This window comes from Ascaphus truei, chromosome 5, assembly GCF_040206685.1.
Source record: "Ascaphus truei isolate aAscTru1 chromosome 5, aAscTru1.hap1, whole genome shotgun sequence".
Lineage (NCBI taxonomy): Eukaryota > Metazoa > Chordata > Amphibia > Anura > Ascaphidae > Ascaphus > Ascaphus truei.
In genome coordinates this window covers 115,594,583-115,620,977 of record NC_134487.1, presented here as the reverse complement: position 1 = coordinate 115,620,977, position 26,395 = coordinate 115,594,583, and the positions used below count along the sequence as shown (strand labels likewise).

Genomic DNA, 26,395 nt, shown 5'->3' with positions numbered 1-26,395 from the left:
CTTAACAGTTGCTTTAGCATTCATCTGGTTACAACATGTTTATTCCAAAAACTAGCACTGCCCTCTCACCATGAGAAAAATACATTATATTATTTATTTCTCTTTTCCCTAGATCAGCGGTGTGCAAACTGGGGGGCGTGACCCCTAGGGGCGGCGCGAGACTGAGTGGGGGGGGGGGACCGGGGGGTTTACAGAGGCCCTGCGCGCTTCCCAAAGGCACTTAAATTAAGTGCCGGGGGAGCTGCAGGGTCTCTGTAAACCTGACTTACCTTGGCTCCGGCGGCTTCTCACACGCGTCGCCATGGCAACGCGGCGTTGTGACACCGCGTTGCTATGGCAACGTGACGTCATGATGCCGGAGAGGGGGGGCATGGAGGTGACGGGACCGCCGGGCGGGAGGAGGGTGCACAGGGGAAAAAAAAGTGCGCCCCCCTGCCCTAGATCATTGAATTTGAAGTTGTGATTGTATTGGTCAATTAGGTGGTAAACAACACCTGAGACCAATATTTTCTCTACACTGCCTTCTCTTGTGAGTTTATAAAGAAAATAAGATTATAAAAGAAAGATGGGGTATGAAATAAGTTCCCTGTTCAGTGTGCACAAAAATATCAAATTGATGTTTCTTTGGGTTCTTTTTTAAACTATACTTCTCGTTTATTGAAAAGATTATTTGTTGTGTATACTTCTCGTTTTTGCTTGATAGTCGAGGATATGTGCAACCAATGATTCAAGAAATGATATGTAGCCCATGTTCCCCCCCCCCCCCCAGACACAGATCGTGTCTCTAAGGTGTATTGAGGGCTGGCTACATGTATTTGGTGGTGCATACCTGCTTGGAACAGGAGGGCCTGAGTCTCCCGCGTTGGTGTGGGGGATAACAGGGCCAGGCTTCTGGGGTATATGCCTCCATTCTTTAGTGGTTGTGGTGCAGCGCCTCCATCTCCATAAGTCCCAGGGATGTGGGATAGGACCCTTACAGAGAAAACCCTGTCTCTTTGTGTAAAACAGCAATGTCTTTATTGTCTCTTAGCTCATACACAGCAGCAGTTCAGTAGCAGCAGTACCTCCACATATGAACAAGGTCTCTTCCTCCCTCCTTCTCCTCCAGACTGTATCCCAGCAGGATGGTCTGGATGTGGCCTCAATACCCCTGCCTCCACCCCCAGGGTAGGCCCTATGGGTGAGGCTAGATATCCCCCAACACCCCCTGCAGGGTGAGGGGCATTGGTCCACTTGTAGCTGTATCAGCTCTACTCAGATGGGGCTCTGAGCATCTCTTCCACGCACCGTTCTCACTCTACACGTGGTCTCTCAGTTCAGCCATTAGCTCTGCTGGGTCCTACTCCACTTCAGACCAGCACGTCACTCCTCAGCTCCCAGGACATAACTCCACAGACTCCCTCCAGACTCTCCACAGACTGACAAGCTGAACGCTCAGCTTTCAAAGGATCATCTCTCTCTCTCTCTCTCTCTGCTCCAACAGCACTCTCAGGCTGACGGTTCTCTCACTGCTCAGAACAGACACACTGCTCTCCAGATTCTGACTGTCCAGCCAGACACTCCAACTCCACAGACAGAACTCTCACCGAACTCCTCAGACTCAACACCTTCCAGAACTGACACACACACACAGGACAGCCCACTAAATAGATACAGCCCTGCCCCTTATGATGTCAGCAGCCCCCCCCCCCCCTGTGTCTATGCCTTCCACACAGTCAGGGGCCTACCTCTATCACTCAAAGCAGGGCTTGGTGAGGGGGGGAAACCCATGGTTACTACTGGCGCCTGCCTTTACCAGGGCTTACTCCAGTAGGAGAAGGATAAGTAGCCCGCTCTTTCTTACAGGGGCTACAGATATATCAAATGTATAAATAAATATAAGTTATCTTTTATTTAATGATGATATACCATGTAGTATATTTACAATTTCAATTCCCCCGGGTGTACAAGTGGTGCAAAAAAAAACTGCACCCAATATACTAAAAAAAATGTCAATGTTTCCTGTGGGAACATTTCTACCTAACCTTTGTAGACAGGGGACTTTGACTCTCTTTGTATAACACTTCCACTTAGAGATAAATCATTAATGTGCTGTTTAATTCCTGATACTGTAGGTGATTGTTGGCATTTTACAAATATGGCAACATCTTTGAAAATATCTAATTCAGGATTCTTTTTAACAAGACGATTTGAGTGTCTTGATTGGACAGACTGCTAATCACAATTTCAGTTGCTGTCTGAGGCAAACACTACCTTTGTAATAATTTTGCATTATCTTGCTCATTCATACATGTCTTAAATGTTGGTGGTTTAGGTCAGGGGTGCACAAACTTTTTCGTCTGTGCCCTCCCTGCCTGCTGCCCCCCCTCCTACCTTTACCTTTTCTCCGACGTTTCTGACGTCACAAAGTCATGTGACCCCGCGGTGTCATGGCGACGTGTCACCAGAAGCTGCGGGAAAGCCGGTAAGAGACTATACAGAGGCCTCACACAATCCGATAGCATTTAATTGAAATGCTTTGGGGAAGAGCATGGGGCCTCTTTAAGTGCCACACTCCCCCCCCCCCCCAGAAAATGTTGCGCCCCCAGTTTGGGCACCCCTGGTTTAGGCTATACCCTCATTTCATTCTGCTCAACTTCTGTAGGTCATTAATATTTTATGACTTTATATCCATGTTTTAAAGAGGCCATCTATTTTAATATATGTATCATTTTATTGCCTTTATTAAAAACTGATTTCCTACAGTAGCTGCTGATCGATTTGTTCTCCTGTGATCGGTCAGCAAGGATCCTACTTCTCAGGGTTCACGTAATGGCCGCCTTTCAGTTTCAGTCCTTCAGTCTGTGTAAGGCCGTGCTTATAGTGCCGTCGACGGCGACACGACGGGTGACGTCAGCCGTCGCCACAGGCGAAAGTTATATTTTGCTGGGCGGCAGCGTTGCGGGTTTCCTGACATTTGATTGGTTCAAGGGCTGTCACATGATGCGACAGCCCTTGAAAAATCAAATTTTGCCAGCTACCAGTTTTCGCGACGTCGCTCCATCGCATTGTCGCCCTCGCGCTTACGATAAGGGCACGCGGCGGCGGCAATGCATTTGTTTTTGGGCGACGTTGCGTCGCCAGCACTATAAGCGCGGCCTAACTAATCAGCTTGCTAAGGTAACATTGCCTATTGTTACAGTTTACAGCTAAAACACTGGCAACACATTATCACAAATAGGAGTGTTGCAATATCTTGCACTGCTGGGGAGGGTGGCTAAAACCTGCTATAAAATCAAAGGATGCTCCATATATATAAAAACGCATAAAAAAATGGCATTGAGTTGAATAAAAAAAAATGCAGTTAGTATTATCCAATACTACAGAACTGATTTATTAAAAAAACACACGTATGATATTTAATGGATTTGTGCTAACCATTTGTGGAAATGAAACTAGAGCTACAGTATTGTCTGAGACCACATAAATGTAATCCTAAGAGTAGAACTATTGAATACACATCATGAGTTGGTTGGAACATGCAACTGTGAAGTATAAATATGACTTTGAAACTAATAAAAATCATTTTATATTTTTTTGTGGCATGATATGAAGTTCACATTTAGCACTTATTGCTATTCCATGCATGAAGAGTAAAGGAAAATATCCCAAGGTGTGACCCAAGCTGTGATATTTATTCTCATATTAGTAATAACCTGCCAACTTGCAAATGTTAGTGTTACATTGAGTGTAATATGGTTAAAAAAAAAAAAAACAGAAATAAGTAATAGACTTATGCATGTTAGCATTAAAAAAAGACAAAAACTTAACAGGTATCTATTTGAAATCCATGTCATTTAAAATAACCTTTAATTTTAATAACCTTTAATTTTCCTTTTAAAAGCATACTTTTTTATCAGCTGTTGTGTTACTTGAGCTAGTTAGCTAAACAGAATTAGGTGAGCTCAGACCTACCCCTATAACTGAATATATCAGTAGCACTGTATAACTTTAATACCTTTATGGTGTATGTAGCAGGGAAAGAGAATTGGAATTAATGGAAAACAAATACAAAAACTCTGCACTCCTAAATTGCCATGCAATTTGTTAGTGTAATTCTACATTTTGATCCTAAGCCTTTTAAGAATTGTAATTTAATTGCATCTTTTGATTTAAAAAAAAGGATTTAAGCCAGCTTTCCCCGTTAAGGTAAACTCAATTTAAGCAAGTATCAACACTAAATGCATAATAATATCTCTTGTGGACTAAACACCATCAGAGTGCCTAAAGGGTTAAGCTGAAGCATGTATGCCATTTACGATACAGTGCAATTAAAACTGGCGAAAAACAGAAATACAATTCCCTTAGCATTATGAAGGACACATTCCTTAGTGAAAAGTCATTATTTACATACACCTCTTGTTTGTGTCCCATGAACTTCAAACTACCATAATATAGAAGTATTTGTGTAAAGAGACAAACAGCAACTTTATAAAAGTGAGGAGGGAAAAAAACACGCCCGTTGGGTGTAAAAAGTGATGTCATTGTGTGCACAGATTCAAAGGCCTCTCCTATTCCCCCAATGTTGTAAACCTATTGTGGTTAGACTCCAGTGCTTAAAAAGAAGGATCAATCCACGGGTAATGTTTGCACAAAAATGCACAATTCTATTTACTTATATCCATATGTAGTAGTTATAGAAAAGCACTGGTAGAAGCCAGTGCAGCAATGCAAAAACACATCCCAAAATAGAACAAAATGTGCAGCAATTGTCATAGAAAAAGATTTTTTTTTAATTATTAGAACCCAAAAACCGATTGTCGGTGGGCCTTAAAAGTTAAAATTGGTTCAACGAAAGAGCGGGGGGAGGTACTTCCCTGTGAGTGTCCACCTCTGAGCAATACTTTTAACATGAGTCCTCACATTTTTCATCCTGTAAAAGTATTTGTAATTCTCAGCAGTGTTTCTGGATGGAGTCAAGCGTAGTTGTACCTTGTCTCAATTTTAGAAGGGTTTTTTTTTATACATATTTTCTAATTGGAGGATTGGTAAGGAGCTCAGAACCTAAAAGGAGAGGCCAAACACCTAAAAAAAGAGAATTAGGTGAACTCGAACCGTTCCATAGCTATTGGTAACATTTTGATCCTAACTGAGAAAGTTAGTATCAAAGAGGCAATCCAAGAAGTTTTTTTTCTTAATTTTTTTTTTTTTTAAATACAGTATTGAAGCAGGGGGTCCCCAGAGCTGAACCCCATTCATTTCAGCTCTGGGGAGCACCAGCTGATGGAGGTACTTACCTCTGTAGGGGGTGCCAGAACTCCCGGGCCCTCTGGGCAAATAGGAAGCCGTGACATCACCCAGTGCGTTTTCCTTTTGGCCCATGTGGCACTCGGTCACACTCCACACCTCCTAAAAGATTTCCATAACACCTGTACTTACAAGCCAGGTCCTAAGGCACTTTGTGAGGAAGGGTGTACTGTCAGTATCAACAGGTTCAGAATAAATAACCTCTGCTATTCAAGGCAGGAGATGCAGCAGTGTGCTAAACCAGCTACTGGATAGCTCCACTGTCGCAGCATATTTTTGAGCTCTGCTGTTCACAGCTGTAACTAATGACCCCCTGGCTGCCTTCCTATACATTGCATAGGATATTAGCATTGCATATATTCCATGTATCTGAGCGTGCACAAGCTCCCTGGCTTTTTGTTCACAAGACACATTGAACGGACAACTAGGAAGTGGAAGTTGTCTACTTTTAAAGGAAGCCAGGAGAGTGTTGACGAGTATAATTAGCTACAGGTGAGTGCAGTAGTGCTCAAAAGTATCTAGGAGGTAAAAAGTAGAGCATAGCAAAGGCAAACTCCAAAATCTATATTTAAAACATCTTTATTTATCGTGGTGTCCACATGGAGAACAGTTCAATCACTCTAACGCGTTTCGCGCATTGCGCTTTGTCAAAGAGTGGGCAAATTGATAAATCTTGAGAAGCTTATATTCATTGCCTTTATTGTTTTATGGATCTTGAGCACTGATATCTAGGGCTTGGTTCTTGTTTTCTCTAGTGTGCTCAAAAGTATGCTGCTGAAGTGGAGCTATCCAGCAGCTTGTTTTGCTCACTGATGTACTTCTTCACATGTTATTTAGAAAAAACGGAGATAAATCTCCTAGTCCAATGCTCTAAGAGACCTCAAAGGCATGCATCACAATAGAAATCTTCTTAACCATAAAAAGCATTTGACAAGTCCAGGTATAATATGTATAAATTCAGAGGTGGGTCATTGCTGCTCACAAGATAGGGTATACTCTAGGTGAATTAGACGTCTTAGGATGTGAGGGTATCCAGAGAATGGATCCCAAACCCATAAATTTAAAAGTCCTTAACCCTTAGAGCTAGGCCTTAAATCTCTTCCATGGGTGTACTCACGACCTCCAATAATGAAATCCTGGATCCTGCGTGCTTTCAGCCCGATGCAAACACAATGTAGACTTCCTCCTGGCGTGGGAGGGATGAAGGCGGTGCACTGCGTGTCAAACGCCGAGTGATGCGTTCCAATAACAGGAAATACGGCTGAAGCTGGTTTAAAGTATCAAAAAACGAAGATTTAGTGAACGGGGAACATGATAAAAAACAAGAGTCAGGAAGAAGACCTCTGACGCGTTTCGTGGATGTACTCAGCGTTTGACACGCAGTGCACCGCCATTATCCCTCCCATGCCAGGAGGGGTCTACATTCACATGTTATTTGAAGGGAGTTTAGAGTGGATATATATATACAGCGCTTTAGACTATACTAAAATAGGTTGGGCTCTTCCACAACAAATGTCATATATAAAAATTTGTTATTGAATCTTTAAAAAATCCAGATTAGTTTACGGATTTTCTGTGATAGGAATAAAAACAAAACATATCTACCTTTTTAAGACTGATCTGCGAAATCCGCAGCTGAAAGGAACTTGGAAATCCGCAACGGGTTCCAATTTAATGCGAAAAAATCACCCATCTCTACTTCCAATGTTTTTCTCCCTCCTCTTGACTCTCTCTTACTTTCTTCATGAAATTCTCCTTAGCCTTCATCTTTCTCTTTTTACCCAAGCATATCTTTATCTCTCCTCTTCCCTCATGTATTTCTCTCATTTCATGTCTCTTTTTGCTCCCCATCTCTTTCCACACAGTCTTTCCTTTTCCCATTCACGACACTCTCTTTCTGTAATCCTCCATGTTTTTCTCTCTCCTCCCCATGTCTTTTTCATATTTCCCTCTTAATAACTTTATCCTCTTTTAAAAAAAAAACAGATGTATCTTCTCCCGAGCATCTTTTTCGAACTCCTTCCCCTTTCTCACTCTTTTCCCTTTTTTATTTTCTCCAACCTGTCTTTCTTTCCCTCTTAAGTGTTTCTCTATTCTCTCTTTGTTTTTCCTCTCTTCCTTTCTATCTCTGTTCTGGCTGTCCTCCCTGCCCCTCACAGCCCATTTACGTGTTTTTGTGATATACACCCAAGGTATTAAGGTTAATTCAACTAAGTACAGAAGCAAGAATAAGGACCACTGAAGAAATTAGCTCGTCATTGAAAAGGAATTAATAATAATTTTCTAACGTGTACATTGGTTTAAACGGTAGCTTTCAAGACTATTTTGAGTCTCTAGAGTAGTAAAAAGGTTATGGTAGCTTCGATAAGTGACTTAACGCTTGTTAAGTGCCCTTTCCAAGCGATTTTGCATGTGTAGCTATTCAGAACACTTTGATAGCATGTCAAAATTGCTTGAAAATGGCTTTCTAACAAGCGTGATCACTCTCGCTCAGAAGATCCGTACAGTAGCTTAAAAAATGCTGAAACACATATTTTTTTGCCAGCAACTGTTATTCAACCAACTTCAATATGCACATCACACCTTAAACCCGCATATTTTGTGTTTCCGACACCTAAAGGCTGGCGAGATCAGGTTCATGATCTGCATAGGAAGGAATATATTTTATTTTTAATACATAGGATTTAAGCCGGGGGTCTCCGGAGCTGACCCATTTCTATTTCAGCTCCAGAGACCCACTGCTTCAATCAAATGTAATAAAAATAAAATTACTTCCCAGCTTCATTACCTTTGTGGCTAACTGCGAAGGTAATGAAGGGATTAAAAAGCAGTGCCTGGTTCGTTGGTAGTATAGGGGAAGGGTGAAGCTTGTAATGGCCTCGGTTGGGTAGTTAGACCTCCCCGAAGAGTTGCATGAGGGGTTAACCCATTCATTGCATTAGCGGTTACTACCACTAAGGTAATTAAGGAGTTAACTCCTCCTGCTACCCACCCAGGAGGCCTTACCACCCACCCATGACCAAATACTACATTCATAGTTGCCCCAGGGTGGGTGGTTAAGCTTTCCGGGATGGGTTAACCCCTCCCTTACCTTAATGGTTATAACTGCCCACTCCTTTCACCCCACGCCCTCTAGCACCAAGACCACACACACCGTAATGGACAAAAGCCCTTTTTGCCATATATGGCTAATAACACTTTTTCCCATTCATAATATATCAATAGCCGGCCATTCTATAGTAAATAAAAGTTGTATTTACCCCTGGCAGGATGAAATTCGTCCTCTTCCTCCTCCTCCGTGGCTCCAACATTTTACATAAAAAAACCTACAGTAGCTACTGGCCAGTAACCCCGTCATTACCTTACCTGGTAGTAATTGCTATGGTAATAAAAGGATTAGCCCCACCCCCGCCCCACTCACCCATGAGGCCTAACGACCCTCCCAGGGGCAACTGCCCCCATCCCCCACACCCTCTACCCCCATCACCACAAACGGGCAAAAGCCCCACTAGCCAAATATGGCTAATATCACTTTTGCCCATTTGTGAGGCCGATATAAAAAAATACAATGAAATAAAATACACATTAGCCAAGACATTAGCCAAGAAACCCATTGATTTGTTACTATGGTTACCTATGGCATATTTACATGATCACGTGCCGTCACATGACGCCAGGACGTCGTGCTGCCATGGCACGTGACGTCACATGACACTACGATGTCATAACGTTACAGCGGTGCCGGAGGATGGCTGCTCGTCAAGGTAAGTCCCTCCTTTTTTACAAGGGGGCCCCATTGTCAGTGGGCCGCCTTGGGCCCTGCAAAGCCTAAGTCTGGCCCCGTGTAATGATGAGGTTAGGGAGTGCAGGTGTGTGTGTGTGTGTGTAGACAGGGGAGAAAAGAGAGAAGAAATGGGAGAGAAAACATACCGACGGAGAAGAGAGGGGAGCGAGAAGAGACAGGGAAGAAGAGAGAAGACACGGGTGGAGAGAGAGGACAGATGGGGGAGAGAGTAGAGACGAGGGAGAAAGAGTGAGGAGATGGGGGGAGAGAGAAGAGACAGGGTAGAGAGACGAGACGGCAGATAGAAATAAGGGAGACAGAAGAAGAGACAAGCGAGAAGAGATGGAAGAAGAAAGGGGGGAAGAGAGAGGGAACAGGGAGATGAAAGTGGAGGGAAAAGATGGGAGAAGAGAGACGGGAGAGAAAGGGGAGAGGAGACGAGATGGGAGAGAATAAAGAGACAGGAGAGAGAGGAGGAGTGGAAGAAGAGAGATGGGAGAGAGAAGAGGAACAGAAGAAGAGACTGGAGAGGGCGAGAAGAAAAATGAGAGAGAGGAGACAGAAGAGAGAGACAGGAGAGATGGGAAGAGAGGAGGAGAGGAGAAACAGAAAAGACGGGAGGGAGAATAGAGGAGAAAGAAAAGAGGGAGAAGGGAGTGAAAGGAGGGAGTTTAGATCATTAATACAGCATAATTGGGAATACTATTAGACAAATACCATTATAATATTTATTTCTAAGGCTGGCCATGGCCAGGGAGACGTGACGTCACCCGCTTTTTAGCTCCAGCGATCTGTGTCCAGGGTAGACATGACGGGGAGGCGGGTCGGGGGGGTGTGGCCATGACATCACGGAGCTGGTTCGCCCTCATTAGGCGAACCACTCACGTGACCTGGCTGTTGCACTGTGGAATCAAATTTAACTGATTCCTCACGCACCGCGCGCCGCCTCGCACATGCCTTAAGGCATTGTGATCACGCCTACACGCCGTCTCCCCGACCATGACCCCAGCCTAAGTGATGTCATTTTAAAAAAAAAATATATATTTTTTAATATGTCCTTGTTTTTACTTTTGGAAAACGTGTCACCCTGCCATATAGGCATGCCAATTCTAATTAAATTAAAACCACAACCGCTTGTAGCTTTGCGCTTTGCTACCTGTACTGTATAACAATGTGTCCCTTCATGAAGTGCTTCAATTAAATCATTATCATTTACAACAGAGACGAGCTTAGAATGATAGCACTGTCATGCCATATCACAATAATGATAGATTTATGTTATTTAGACATGTTTAAGCATTACACATGTTCACTGATATGGAGTTCAACTACATGATTATTTACAAAGATGCAGATGTTACATGGAGAAAGATCAGTGTAGGTTCCTATGAGAGTTTTCCTACAGTAGGATGGTTTTCTTTAAAAGGAGTATTACAATTGAATTATAAAGTCGGCTACATAATTGATCTTTTTCTGGAAATAGTGTTCAAATTCAATTTTGTTTATAATATTCCATTTTGATGTTTCTTTATACATTGTCCTTGGGCTATAGCCAATCTGTCAAGAACAAATGGATGAACTTGCAGAATATTATATCTGCGTTGTATAATAAAGTATATGTATGTATGTGTGTACAAAAGTCAAAGTAAAGGTAAATATCTGATTTTAGCTGCAAATAGTATGATCAGTGGCAGAGCATCAAAACGATTGGGGAGGCTACTCAAAAAAGAATCCCGACTTCATCATTAAGAAGATGTATTGTATTGTATGTCTTTATTTATATAGCGCCATTAATGTACATAGCGCTTCACAGTAGTAATACATTTGGTAATCAAATAAATAACAGATAATATAAATAACAGATCATGGGAATAAGTGCTTTACACATAAAAGTAACATTAAGGATGAGGAGTCCCTGCCCCGAGGAGCTTACAGTCTAATTGGTAGGTAGGGAGAACGTACAGAGACAGTAGGAGGGAGTTCTGGTAAGTGCGTCTGCAGGGGGGCAAGCTTTATGTATCATGTGTTCAGAATATCCACAGTGCTATTCATATGCTTCTTTAAGCAAGTGTGTCTTAAGGTGGGTCTTAAAGGTGGATAGAGAGGGTGCTAGTCGGGTACTGAGGGGAAGGGCATTCCAGAGGTGTGGGGCAGTCAGTGAAAAAGGTTTAAGGCGGGAGAGGGCTTTAGATACAAAGGGGGTAAAAAGAAGACATCCTTGAGAAGAATGCAAGAGTCTGGATGGTGCATAACGAGAAATTAGGGCTGAGATGTAAGGAGGGGCAGAAGAGTGTAAAGCTTTAAAAGTGAGGATAAGAATGGAGTGTGAGATGCGGGATTTGATCGGAAGCCAGGAGAGGGATTTCATGAGGGAGATGCTGAGACAGATCTAGGAAAGAGTAGAGTGATTCTGGCAGCAGCATTTAGGATAGATTGTAGGGAAGACAGGTGAGAGGCAGAAGGCCGGGCAGCAGGAGGTTACAGTAATCAAGACGGGAGAGAATGAGGGCCTGAGTCAGTGTTTTAGCAGTCGAGCAACAGAGGAAAGGGCGTATCTTTGTTATATTGCGGAGAAAAAAGCGACAGGTTTTAGAAATGTTTTGAATGTGAGGGGCGAATGTGAGAGAGGAGTCGAGCGTGACCCCTAGGCAGTATGCTTGGGCTACTGGGTAAATGATCGTAGTTCCAACAGTAATGTGGAAGGAGGTAGTAGGGCCAGGTTTGGGAGGAAGTATGAGGAGCTCTGTTTTAGCCATGTTGAGTTTAAGGCGGCGGAGGGCCATCCAGGGTGATATAGCAGAGAGACATTCAGAAACTTTGGTTTGTACAGCAGGTGTAAGGTCGGGTGTTGAAAAGTATATTTGTGTGTCGTCAGCATAGAGGTGATATTTAAACCCAAAAGATGTCATTAGGTCACCTAGAGAGAGTGTGTACAGAGAAAAGAGAAGAGGTCCCAGGACAGAACTCTGGGGTACCCCCACAGAGAGATCAATAGAGGAGGAGGAGGTGTTAGCAGAAGAGACACTGAAAGTACGATGGGAGAGGTAGGATGAGTTCCAGGATAGAGCTTTGTTCCGAATACCAAGAGTATGGAGAATATGAAGGAGAAGAGGGTGGTCCACGGTGTCAAATGCTGCAGAGAGGTCGAGTAATATGAGCAGAGTGTAATGTCCTCTGTCTTTGGCAGCATGGAGGTCGTCAGTTATTTTAGTGAGGGCTGTTTCGGTGGAGTGAGCAGTGCGGAAGCCAGATTGTAGAGGGTCTAGGAGAGAATAGGTGTTGAGAAAATGGAGCAAGCGAGAGAATATAAGACGTTCAAGGAGTTTAGAGGCAAAAGGCAGGAGGGAGACAGGTCGATAGTTAGAAAGACAGGTAGGGTCAAGCTTGCTGTTTTTGAGCAATGGTATGACTGTTGCATGTTTGAAGGAGGATGGAAAGGTTCCAGAGCAGAGGGAGGAGTTAAAAATGTGTGTGAGCGTAGGGATTATAGTAGGAGCTAGAGGTTTTAGGAGATGGGAGGGAATGGGGTCAAGAGGGCAAGTGGTAGAGGGAGAAGAGGCGATCAACAGTGAAACATCCTCCTCTGAGACAGTGGAAAAAGAGTCAAGGAAGGCAGGAGGAGAGTTAGGATGAGGTGTAGGACGGGAGGAAGAAACAGAGGGGATGTTCTGCCGTATGGATTCCACCTTTTCCTTAAAATAGTCAGCAAAGTCTTGAGCGGAGATGGAGGAAGGAGAGGCAGCTGAGGGTGGTTTGAGTAGAGTATCAAAGACAGAGAACAGTCGGTGTGGGTTAGACTTGTGCATGTTGATTAGAGTAGAAAAGTAGGCTTGTTTAGCTTGCGAGAGGGCAGAGTTGAAACAGGATAGCATAAATTTGTAGTGAAGGAAGTCTGCGAGAGTGTGAGACTTCCTCCAGAGGCATTCAGAGGAACGAGTGGAGGAACGCAGCATGCGCGTGTGGGAATTTAGCCAGGGTCTAGGGTTAGAAGGGCGAGGGCGGCAGAGAGAAAGGGGGGCATGTAGATCACGAGACGAGGACAAGACAGAGTTGTAGTTCCTGACCAGGTTGTCAGGGTCTGTAGCAGAGCTGATAGAGGAGAGGGAGAAGCGTAAAGTGGACTCAAAGTCAGGTAAGTGAATAGAGCGCAGGTTTCTGCAGAACCGGGGGGGTAGATGGAGGTGGAGAAGGGGAGAAGCGAGATAGAGAGAATGAGATGAGGTGATGGTCAGAGAGAGGAAAAGGGGAAATGGAGAAATCGGAGAGAGAGAAGTTTTTAGTGAAAACCAGGTCTAAGTAGTGGCCATCCTTGTGCGTGCTGGCTGCAGTCCACTGTTGAAGGCCAAAAGAAGAGGTTAGAGAAAGAAAGCGGGAAGCCCAAGTGAGAGAGGGGTCATCAATGTGGCAATTGAAGTCCCCAAGGAGAAGAACAGGGGAGTCTGAGGAGAGAAAGAAAGAGAGCCAGGATTCAAAAGTGAGAGAGAGAGGCAGAAGGGGGATGAGTAGAGGTAGGTGGGCGATAGATGACCGCCACATGGACAGGGAGAGGAGAGAAGATCTGGACAGTGTGAGCCTCAAAGGAGGGAAAAGCAAGAGATGGAGGAATAGGAAGGGTTCGGTAATGGCAGAGAGAGGAGAGCAGGAGCCCCACGCCTCCACCGCTGCCATCAGGGTGCGGAGTGTGGGAGAAGGAAAGGCCACCATAGGAGAGGGCAGCTTCCAGAGCAGTGTCAGACTGAGTGAGCCAGGTCTCAGTTATAGCAAATAGGAGCAGAGAGTGAGAGAGAAAAAAGTCATGTACAGAGAGGAACTTGTTAGAAAGGGAGCGAGCATTCCAAAGGGCACAGGAGAAAGGGAGAGAGGATGGAGGGTGGCAGGGGATGGGTATGAGGTTGGAGGGGTTGACACAAGAAGGAGTAGAGGTTACAATTGGCAGGCGAGGACGAGCGCATGTAAGAATAAGGCAGGGACCAGGATTGGGAGAGATATCCCCAGAAGCAAGGAGGAGAAGCATGGATAGAAAGAGGATGTGTGAGGATGATTTGTAGGGGTATTTTTTTAGTGCAGGGGATAGAGCTGTGTGGTGTCAGAGGACGCAGGTAAGAAAGGAGTTCATGTGAGCTGAGAAGTGGGGAAGGAAGGAGAGATGGAGATATATGAATAGAGTTAGAGACATACTGAGGCTGGTAAAATGAAGTGCATAATTTGAGAAGAAGTGAATTCACAGCAAATACAAATGGTAAAGGCAGCATCACAGCAGTAATGATGCAGTCTGTTATAGATGATATCCTCCTTTCCAGCATAGTTCAAATGCAGGAATCAGTGTCCACTTCTTCTTCACTTCTTTTGAACTTGAGTTGTTCAGTAGTCTTGCCACTTATAATGGGCCACTTCCTTTTAAACTCGAGTTGTTCAGTAGTCTTGCCACTCTTAATGGGCCACTTCCTTTTAAACTTGAGTTGTTCAGTAGTCTTGCCACTTATAATGGGCCACTTCCTTTTAAACTCGAGTTGTTCATAGTCTTGCCACTTATAATGGGCCACTTCCTTTTAAACTCGAGTTGTTCAGTAGTCTTGCCACTTATAATGGGCCACTTCCTTTTAAACTCGAGTTGTTCAGTAGTCTTGCCACTTATAATGGGCCACTTTGAATATGGGCTGCAGGCAGCATAAGGCTGTTCTATCTGGGGTTATATAGGCCTAAAAAGTCACCTGACAGTGTGGTTCTGTCTGCTTAATTAGCACATCTGAGGCACATTCAAACAGATGGTTTTCTACACAGGGTGTTCCCTGCCTAGGTGGCAACACTTAATTTGATTAGGGGTAGACAGAAAACAGCATTCAAATATGGTTTTTACCTAGCATTGTCACTTGCATATACTATATATAACACACAGCAAAGGCTTCAATGAGGTTTTAGAGATGGTTTTTACCTAGCATTGTCACTTGCATATACTATATAATACACACAGCAAAGGCTTCAATGAGGTTTTAGAGATGGTTTTTATCTGAGGAGAGAAGAAGGATAAGATCCATTAGGGTAAGAATTCCTTCCTTCCTTTTAAACTCGAGTTGTTCAGTAGTCTTGCCACTTATAATGGGCCACTTTGAATATGGGCTGCAAAAAAGCTTGTTAAAATGTATGGTAAATGTGTTATAAGGAACAGAAGAAAGTTTTTTTCTAACATAAAATAGACAAACAGAAAACGTATATAATACTGTGTAAACAATGGGAGCACTCACAATTGCATAATCTACTTGGCCACTGGTGGATAGCAGTTCAGTTAAATTAGTGGAATGTAGCAGACGTTATTATCCCCGATAATGTGAGTTAACACACAAAATAATGCATCAACACTTGCATTCTCTCCTTAACCATTGTTTTTAACAGCACTACTGTTAAATAATGCACCAGCATTAATGCAATGCAATAATGTCCGCTACATCTGTACAGGCATACCCCGCATTAACGTACGCAATGGGACCGGAGCATGTATGTAAAGCGAAAATGTACTTAAAGTGAAGCACTACTCTTTTTCCCACTTATCGATGCATGTACTGTACTGCAATCGGCATATAAGTGCATAACTGATGTAAATAACACATTTGTAACAGGCTCTATAGTCTCCCCGCTTGTGCACAGCTTCGGTGCAGGTAGGGAGCCGGTATTGCTGTTCAGGACGTGTTGACAGGCGCATGCCCGAGCTGACATTTGCCTATTGGGCGATATGTCCTTACTCGCGAGTGTACTTAATGTGAGTGTCCTTAAACCGGGGTATGCCTGTATATGGACCTAATGAAGCTCAGTGTTTATTGAAGGATCGACATTTAGGTCCTGACAAAGGTTTGTGTTTGGTACTGAAAGTATTTTCTTGAATCCAATATAAATAGTGAACACTTTGTAGCAGCAGAAGTGGGTTCACACTAATTGTGCCGCCAATTTTGGTATCTTTTTTTATTCTTTGAAGAAGGAGGGAGGTCCCGGAGGTCCAATGACGGTGCACTGCTCAACAAACAACGGGGGCTGCAGCCAGTTGAAGTAAAAAGGTTTTATTTGAGTGGTCAGGCGAAGTACATGGTGACTTTGACGCGTTTCAGGACATAACGACCCTTTATCAAAAAGTAGATTCGCGTCTGCCTGCTACTCCATTACATAGTGCAAACTCCGCCCCCAACGATGACGTCACTGAGCTCGAAAACTCGCGAGACTCAGTCTGAAAGAGCCGTCCATTGGCTAGCATTGCCACCAATTGGATGCCCTGTCGCTGACTCACTGTGTGTGAGCCGTGGGGGCAAGAGATGCATAAGCAACGGCAGCAAGCAGTGATATAACAAAACACACAGTGATAGGTTAAAAACAAGGATAATCCAAATGAAATATTGAAACTTAAAAACACGAATTTAAAACCAATGTATAAATGGCGGTACTGGATATTGTATCAGGGAAATGGCAGATGATGGACATGGAAAGCATAGTAAAATGTGCAAATAGATAAACGGACAGAACAGCATATTGTACAACCAATGTGCAGAGTGCAATTCGATGTACATACTAAATGGTCTAATATGGTGTATGTAAATATCTCACATTCTATACATTACATAGATATGGACATATACATCATAATTAATTAATTATTATGGCTGACTAATCAAGCCTCCCATGAAAACGTATAACACAAAGAGAGAACAGGGAACATATCCTGCTGGAATTAATATTATTATGTATCATTAATCACTTTTATTAATCACTATTATTAAAGATAATATATGGATGCCCAATTGGATGTTGAAAGATAATCCTAATACATCCATGTATGAATAATAGTGAAACACCAATGATACAAAAATTCCTGGTTACAATTTAACATGTCACAAACCTGTCATGGAATAATCAGAATCTAGTCCATACATCACTGAAATGATGAGTGATCAAATGAACACATATCTAAGAGGATTACATTCTATTTGAATGTTATAATATGATGTTAGTATATCCATATTGATTTTGTAGGGAAATATATAGTAGGGAAATCCATATGTGTTATCGCAAAAAATGTTTAAGTTCCCAGTCTAGATTCATGCCCCTGGGTGACATGGCCCCAAGGGCATAAATCCAGAACATCTCTCGTTGGTTCAAGAGAGATTCTCTGTCTCCTCCTCGAATGTTCGGGTATATGTGTTCAATTGCACTGAAACTGAAATTATCTATTGAACCAGATTGACATGTCAGAAAATGGCGTGCTACAGGATATTTATCATCTTTTTTCAAAATGGTTCTCACATGTTCTGTGATTCTCTCTTTAAGTGGGCGAATCGTCCTGCCTACATAGGAGCTGCCACATATGCATCTAAGTGTGTACACTACAAACTTGGTATTGCACGTCATGAAAGATGATAAATTATGTTTTTTCTTTGTGTATATATTTTGGACGTGTTTCACAGGGGTAGCATATTTGCACATTTTACAATAGCCACACTTGAAGAAGCCTTTCATTTTAGACTCATTTTTCCTTCTTTCAGGATCAAACAGACTGGGGGAAACTTTATTGCCAATAGTTTGGGCTTTTCTAAAGACCATCTTTGGTCGATCTTGAATATATCTTTCTAGGTCTTTATCTATTCTTAATACATCCCAGTGTTTTGTCAGTATTGCTCTGATATGTTGTGCCTGTCTGGAGAAGGTAGTAATGAATAAGGGTACGTCTTCAGTTGTACTAGAGTCTTTGAATGTTTTGTTTCGTTTATTTGATTTCTTTTGTTTGAGAAGTGTTGTTCTATCCTCATTAAGTGCAAGTGTATATGCATTTGTTATATCTTCGTCTTTGTAACCCCTGTGCTTAAACCTCTCTGATAATTCAGCTGCTTGTAACCTGAATGTCTCATCTGTTGAGCAAAGTCTACGGAGTCTAGAAAATTGTCCCTTCGGGATACTTTTGATCAGAGATTGTGGATGTGCGCTGTTGGCCCTAAGCAAGGAATTCCTAGAGTTCTCTTTCCTAAACATTTTTGTCTGTATTTTAGATTCTGCATCTATGTATAAGTGCAAATCCAAAAAGTCAATCTCACTCCCATCTGTTTTAGATGTAAATTTCAAATTGAATGTATTGTTATTTAGATATACAAAGAATTCATGTAGTGCATCGGTGCTCCCGGACCAAATAATCAGAAGGTCGTCTATGTAGCGACGATAGAAGTGTATGTAGTGTCTAAAAGGGTTTGTGTCACCGAAAATAAAAGTGGTTTCCCAAAAACCCATAAATAAATTGGCATATGAGGGTGCGAAGGAAGTCCCCATAGCCGTGCCACGTGTCTGTAGATAATATGTGTTATTGAATAAAAAATAATTGTGTTGTAATAGAAAAATGATTGAGTCAAGAATGAAAGTGCTCTGTGCCAGGTGAATGTTAGAGTGATTTAAATAATGACTAATTGCTTGAATACCTAAAGTGTGATTAATGATAGTGTAAAGAGAGGTCACATCAAGTGTGACCCATTGGAATGTGTGTGACCATGAAATTCTTTGTATATCTGTCAATAGATCAATGGAGTCTCGTAAATACGAAGGAAGCGTCTTGACCATTGGTTGCAGAAATTGATCTACGTACCTAGATAAACCATCTCCCAAAGATCCAATGCTCGATATTATTGGTCTACCAGGGGGGTTAACCAGAGACTTGTGGATCTTTGGGAGATGGTGAAAAATAGGTACCGTAGGACATTGATTGTATATGTAAAGAAATTCTTTTTGTGTGAGAACCCCTAGTTCCTTGCCCATTTCCAAAAGCTCTCTGATCTCAGTGAGGTATGGGGCTGTGGGGTTATGGTCCAGTTTACAGTAGGACTCTATATCATTGAGTTGTCTGAGAGCTTCTGTAAGATATTGCTCTGCATGCATAACCACCACAGCACCACCCTTGTCCGCGTTTTTAATAATGATATCACTTCTCCTACTTAGTGAATTAAGATGTGTCCTTTCCTCTCTAGAGACATTACTGTGTGTATCACATGTGAAGGAAAACCCCCTTGCTAGTGTCTGAAGATCCCTTTCTACAAGTTTTTCATATGTTTCAATATGCGCCCCTCTATTGGCTGAGGGGCAAAAGATGGATTTGTTTCTTAGATGAGTGTGTTTGCTATCTATCAGAAAACTTGCTTGTTGTTCTATATCAATCATGGATGACTCACCTGATTTTTGCTCATCAAGTAGGTCATCCATGTCTTGAATGACACTGAATTCTCTAAACGATGGTCTTTCATGTATTTCAACAGGAGGGCAACAATCTACTTCATCTCTATTCTCATGTGTAAAGGTTGTAGTATGTTTATCAGCCCTGGAAAGGAAAAATTTCTTCAAGGATAATTTCCTAATATACTTCTGGAGGTCAATGACAGTGCTGAAGAGGTCAAAATCTCCACTAATAGCAAAGTTGAGACCTTTTTCCAGCACTGCCATTTCTCCATCCGAAAGCATAACCCCTGAAATATTGACTACGTTAGTTGGACTGGTCAGAAGTCCTTCTTTCCACAGCTTGGCGCCCCTTCTTTTGGACGAGCGCCTTGTCCTTTTGTACAGTTTTTTGACGGTTTTGAACTTCTTAAATCATACGATGTTGAGTTTTCTTCTATAGATTTACTGTGGCGGTTTTCGTAATCAGTATTATCTTTTGTTCGATCCGCTTCATCGTCAGTGGAGAACGAGACTGTAGCTTGTCGTGTCTCATAATCGGATACATCAGATATGCTTGAGTTGTCTGTAGTTCTTTTCAGGATGGATTTCTTGGGGGTTGATTTCTTCTGATATTCTTGGCGGCGGTTGGGACTTCTCCTCTGTGTGTTATCCTGTCTATTCATATTCCTTGTAGAGGGAGGTTTTTGCCATGTATACACTTGGTTTTTTTCATAGTCTGTTCTGTAACGGTCAAATTTAATTTGCTTTTTTGTCATGATGTCGTCCTCAAATTTGTCAATATCTTTGCTCAATTTGTTGTCCAATTTCTCAAAGTCCGCCATATCCCTGAAAATATGAATATTTTGTTGTAATTCTTTGATGGTCTTTTTAATGACATTCCTCTCCTGGATTTTGGTTTTAATTATTAAATCCATAAGCTTCATGGAGCAGTCATCCAGCGCTTTGACCCATTCCATCTCAAAGCCCTTTGAGGGGAAGCCAAATGAGGGCATCTTTTTGATCCGTAGACCTCTGGGAAACCTTTTTGATATTATACGCTTCCTTCGTATTTACGAGACTCCATTGATCTATTGACAGATATACAAAGAATTTCATGGTCACACACATTCCAATGGGTCACACTTGATGTGACCTCTCTTTACACTATCATTAATCACACTTTAGGTATTCAAGCAATTAGTCATTATTTAAATCACTCTAACATTCACCTGGCACAGAGCACTTTCATTCTTGACTCAATCATTTTTCTATTACAACACAATTATTTTTTATTCAATAACACATATTATCTACAGACACGTGGCACGGCTATGGGGACTTCCTTCGCACCCTCATATGCCAATTTATTTATGGGTTTTTGGGAAACCACTTTTATTTTCGGTGACACAAACCCTTTTAGACACTACATACACTTCTATCGTCGCTACATAGACGACCTTCTGATTATTTGGTCCGGGAGCACCGATGCACTACATGAATTCTTTGTATATCTAAATAACAATACATTCAATTTGAAATTTACATCTAAAACAGATGGGAGTGAGATTGACTTTTTGGATTTGCACTTATACATAGATGCAGAATCTAAAATACAGACAAAAATGTTTAGGAAAGAGAACTCTAGGAATTCCTTGCTTAGGGCCAACAGCGCACATCCACAATCTCTGATCAAAAGTATCCCGAAGGGACAATTTTCTAGACTCCGTAGACTTTGCTCAACAGATGAGACATTCAGGTTACAAGCAGCTGAATTATCAGAGAGGTTTAAGCACAGGGGTTACAAAGACGAAGATATAACAAATGCATATACACTTGCACTTAATGAGGATAGAACAACACTTCTCAAACAAAAGAAATCAAATAAACGAAACAAAACATTCAAAGACTCTAGTACAACTGAAGACGTACCCTTATTCATTACTACCTTCTCCAGACAGGCACAACATATCAGAGCAATACTGACAAAACACTGGGATGTATTAAGAATAGATAAAGACCTAGAAAGATATATTCAAGATCGACCAAAGATGGTCTTTAGAAAAGCCCAAACTATTGGCAATAAAGTTTCCCCCAGTCTGTTTGATCCTGAAAGAAGGAAAAATGAGTCTAAAATGAAAGGCTTCTTCAAGTGTGGCTATTGTAAAATGTGCAAATATGCTACCCCTGTGAAACACGTCCAAAATATATACACAAAGAAAAAACATAATTTATCATCTTTCATGACGTGCAATACCAAGTTTGTAGTGTACACACTTAGATGCATATGTGGCAGCTCCTATGTAGGCAGGACGATTCGCCCACTTAAAGAGAGAATCACAGAACATGTGAGAACCATTTTGAAAAAAGATGATAAATATCCTGTAGCACGCCATTTTCTGACATGTCAATCTGGTTCAATAGATAATTTCAGTTTCAGTGCAATTGAACACATATACCCGAACATTCGAGGAGGAGACAGAGAATCTCTCTTGAACCAACGAGAGATGTTCTGGATTTATGCCCTTGGGGCCATGTCACCCAGGGGCATGAATCTAGACTGGGAACTTAAACATTTTTTGCGATAACACATATGGATTTCCCTACTATATATTTCCCTACAAAATCAATATGGATATACTAACATCATATTATAACATTCAAATAGAATGTAATCCTCTTAGATATGTGTTCATTTGATCACTCATCATTTCAGTGATGTATGGACTAGATTCTGATTATTCCATGACAGGTTTGTGACATGTTAAATTGTAACCAGGAATTTTTGTATCATTGGTGTTTCAATATTATTCATACATGGATGTATTAGGATTATCTTTCAACATCCAATTGGGCATCCATATATTATCTTTAATTATAGTGATTAATAAAAGTGATTAATGATACATAATAATATTAATTCCAGCAGGATATGTTCCCTGTTCTCTCTTTGTGTTATACGTTTTCATGGGAGGCTTGATTAGTCAGCCATAATAATTAATTAATTATGACGTATATGTCCAAATCTATGTAATGTATAGAATGTGAGATATTTACATACACCATATTAGACCATTTAGTATGTACATCGAATTGCACTCTGCACATTGGTTATACAATATGCTGTTCTGTCCGTTTATCTATTTGCACATTTTACTATGCTTTCCATGTCCATCATCTGCCATTTCCCTGATACAATATCCAGTACCACCATTTATACATTGGTTTTAAATTCGTGTTTTTAAGTTTCAATATTTCATTTGGATTATCCTTGTTTTTAACCTATCACTGTGTGTTTTGTTATATCACTGCTTGCTGCCGTTGCTTATGCATCTCTTGCCCCCACGGCTCACACACAGTGAGTCAGCGACAGAGCATCCAATTGGTGGCAATGCTAGCCAATGGACGGCTCTTTCAGACTGAGTCTCGCGAGTTTTCGAGCTCAGTGACGTCATCGTTGGGGGCGGAGTTTGCACTATGTAATGGAGTAGCAGGCAGACGCGAATCTACTTTTTGATAAAGGGACGTTATGTCCTGAAACGCGTCAGTCACCATGTACTTCGCCTGACCACTCAAATAAAACCTTTTTACTTCAACTGGCTGCAGCCCCCGTTGTTTGTTGAGCAGTGCACCGTCATTGGACCTCCCTCCTTCTTCACTACACCCAGCGTGATGCACGCATCCAGCTGACACAGAGCAGTGCTGCGAAGGGAGACTGACACTGGCATGTAAGGTATGTACTTATGTTTTCTGCTGGGGATTTGCCTAATACCTCTATGGTATATATAGATCTTTGAGTAACCCTTCAGCATTATTGGTACCATTATACCTTGTCCAGACTGTCTGATAGAGTCTCCCCAGCACTTATGTATGCTCTACAGCACATGGATTACAAACAATAAGGTTGCTATCAATCCCCATGCTTGGGACAGCTGAGACCTGATTGGGGGCTTATACCCCTCACCCAATCATTTTTTTATTCTTTGCTTATCCTTTTCTGTTTTTCTTGATAATAACAGATAATTTTGTCCTTCTAAATGATGTGTTCTTTACCAGTTGAACGCAACTGCCATTTTATTTGAACCTTACACTTGCACGTCCTTTTTAAGAAAAGCGTAACTTCAGTCCTGAGTGCATTAATAAAGAGCAAACTTTTTAAAGATGGTTTCTAAACATCTGCCCAATTGTTTGAGGCTGTTGATTTCTTTATGCTTCTCACCATTATTTCTGAAGTTTCTATTTCTTCTCTTACATTTATCAGTTATGTTGTTATTCTTTGGTGAGTTGATGGGTTGTGCTGCCTTTCGTAGGAAGCTGTGCAAAGGGTCAAGCCACACTGCACAGAAAGTGACACCTACAGTAAGGGAATCATCATCTTAAAGCAGCAATTTGCACCAACCTCTGTTTTATGAGGCATTTTATTTTACTTTAAGAGATTAATCTTTCTCTTTCCAGTGCTGTTTTTATTTGAAAAAAAAATCTAATGCTCTGTATAGGAGCTAAAAGCATTGGAAATATTAAGTGTCCGGGATGTTGAAATGGAGCCCTCCCTGGAGCACAGTGCAGTCTAAATGTTATTTTAGTAACCCCAGAAGCTAGAGATTAAGATAATCAGGACTTTTAACAAGAACATTTTGTTTTTCAGGAGCAGGACATGGTCAGGAGGCAAGATGCCGTACTAACGTTATACGAGTTAAAGGAGCCACCCAAGCAATATTCTGCGAGTGTTGTTTTTTTTTTTTAAATAAATCAGTTCTGTAATATTAGATAATACTTACTACCATTTTTTATTTTTAAATTCAACTCTTAATTCCATTGTTAATGAGTTTTAATATACTGAGCATATTTAGATTTTTTTTTATAGCTGGCGTTAACACACCTCCCCAGCAGTGCAAGATCTTTGTAACACTTATTTTTATATTTATAAAAATATTTTACCGGGAAGTAATACATTGAGAGTTACCTCTCGTTTTCAAGTATGTCCTTGGCATAGATTTAAGGCAAATAATACATGGTTACAAATACACTTTCCGGTTTGTGATATGTTGTTGCCAATATTCCCAGCAGTTTGAGCTGTACATTGTAACAATAGATAATGTTACCTTTCTAATGTAAGAATACATTGTAGCTGCTGAGTTACACTGGCTGAAGGATTGATTTGAAACGGAAAGGCGGCCATTTAGTGAACCCCCGTGAAGCAGGATTTTGCTGATCGATTATGGTAGAACTAATCAATCATCAGCTTAGGTAATTTGTGTTCAATAAATGTAATCAAATGCATATATTAAAACCAAAAATGTTTAAGCTGCTTGCATTGCCTCTTTAAACTCCTGTACAGTAGGCTTTTTTTTAGGGGGCTTGGGTGAGGGTTGCTGCATTAATTTTAGCGTAAGCAAGGAGTTCAGCTCTACCAAAGTTTTCTGGGGAGGACCACTGTGGTGATTCCTCATTCACTGTCTGTTCAGGCATATTTTGCTTGTAAGAGCTTGCATGTGTTTATTGAAATGTGTTGGGATAGAGTAGGAGTGCAGTGTAATGTGGCTGTGGTTGGGAAAGTGCCGCAGCCTGAACTCTGTTGTTGATATGGACAAGCATATCTTTGCATGTACTTCTTTCCTTGACTTCTTGCATCGTGCATTACATAATTTAATTTGACATTTCCCAGTCCTACCTGCTGCTCAGATTTTTATTCAGTGAGTCACACTCTAGAGATTTCATTATTTATGTTTTATAACTTGAATATTTCTCTATTGCTGGTTCAGGAGATTGCAGTGCATTTTATCTTCATCACTGTTCCATAGTTTTGCCATTTCTTTTAGTTTCATTCTACATGTATTTCCTTTTTTAAATACATCTGGTTTGTTTCTTTTTTTCTGTGATGTTTAAAACGATCCTGCGCGCTATTATAACTTCAAATTTAGTCCATGTGTTAACATAAGTAAGGTTAACTTTAATGCCATTTTAATATAATTTTCTTATAACTAAAATCGCACTGTGTCCAGAAATGTCACAGTAAATTTACATTTGTCACTATATATTAATGGGGCTGAAAGTATTTCTGCCTTTTTGTGTCTTTTGAATTTGTGCTTACAGCATCATTTTGTATTTTAAAATGATAAGTAGGTAATTCAATCAATTTTTCACATTTGCTTCAGCCACATAGAGATTAATGCCATCTCAGAAATGAGGCATTTAATAACAGCATATGAAGAGATAACAGCATTGATATACAGTACCAGTCTGAACTTGGTACCATTGAGATATAACATTCTAATCTTGTAACCTTTAACTCAGCGGTGCGCAAACTGTGGGGCGCGACCCCCAGGGGGGGCGCGACACTGCCGACGGGGGGCGCGGGGTTTACAGAGGCCCCGCGCGCTTCCTGAAGGCACTTAAATTAAGTGCCGGGGGAGCTGCAGGGCCTCTTTAAACCTAACTTACCGTGGTTCCGGCGGCTTCCTCCCTGTGTCGCCATGGCAACGCGGCGTCAAAATGACGCTGTGAGGTCATGCGACGTCACGTTGCTATGGCAACGTGATGTCATTACGCCGGAGAGCGGGTAAGTTGGGGTTGGGAGGGGGGCGCGGGAGTGAGGGGACAGCCGGCAGGGGGGCGCAGGGAAAAAAGTTTGCGCCCCCCTGCTTTAACTGATCCCCTGTAGGGAGGTAATTTGAATGATCAACAGTGACAAACACAAAATGTATATTTCTTGTGTCAATTTAGCAACACCAATATGTATTGCTTTATAAGTAATCTTCTAAGTGTTCTAAGTTTTTGCTTTTTTGATGTCGCCTGGCATTCAGATGAGTTCCATCCCTGTCCAATGATGGTCATTTCTTCTTGTGATATGTCCGGCCCAATACCATTAAAATTTCTTCATGCTTATGATGATGTCAGACCTTTTTTTGGTTTTGAACCCATTCATTCTTTTTCCTGTCTCTTTGGGTAATACCCATCATACATCTCCCCATATGTTTTTGAGTTGTCTGAAGCTTCTGAATTTCTAAACATTTAGGGTCCAGGTTTCACAGGAATGATATATTGGTCAAACACTTTTCTTTTGAGGAACAGTAGAAGGTTCATTTGTATGATTGTCTTGTTTCTTCAAAATGCGCTCCATCCCATCTTCATTCTCCTATTGATTTAATTTGAAAGGTA

The 26,395-nt window shown here is 41.5% G+C and overlaps 1 protein-coding gene across 4 annotated transcripts in view; it reads left to right on the top strand.

The window, feature by feature from the left end:
* The window catches only part of TMTC2 (transmembrane O-mannosyltransferase targeting cadherins 2), a 374,233-nt gene that overhangs the window by 229,376 nt on the left and 118,462 nt on the right, over positions 1 to 26,395 (top strand). Inside the window, exon 8 of one of the 4 annotated variants that reach the window (XM_075600495.1) lies at positions 23,883 to 25,073. The exons of the other annotated variants lie outside the window; for them this stretch is intronic. Coding sequence (XP_075456610.1) covers positions 23,883 to 23,998 — 116 coding nt within the window. The 3' untranslated portion in view covers positions 23,999 to 25,073. Of the gene's footprint in view, positions 1 to 23,882; positions 25,074 to 26,395 lie in introns of those variants that run through there. 4 annotated transcript variants of the gene reach the window in all.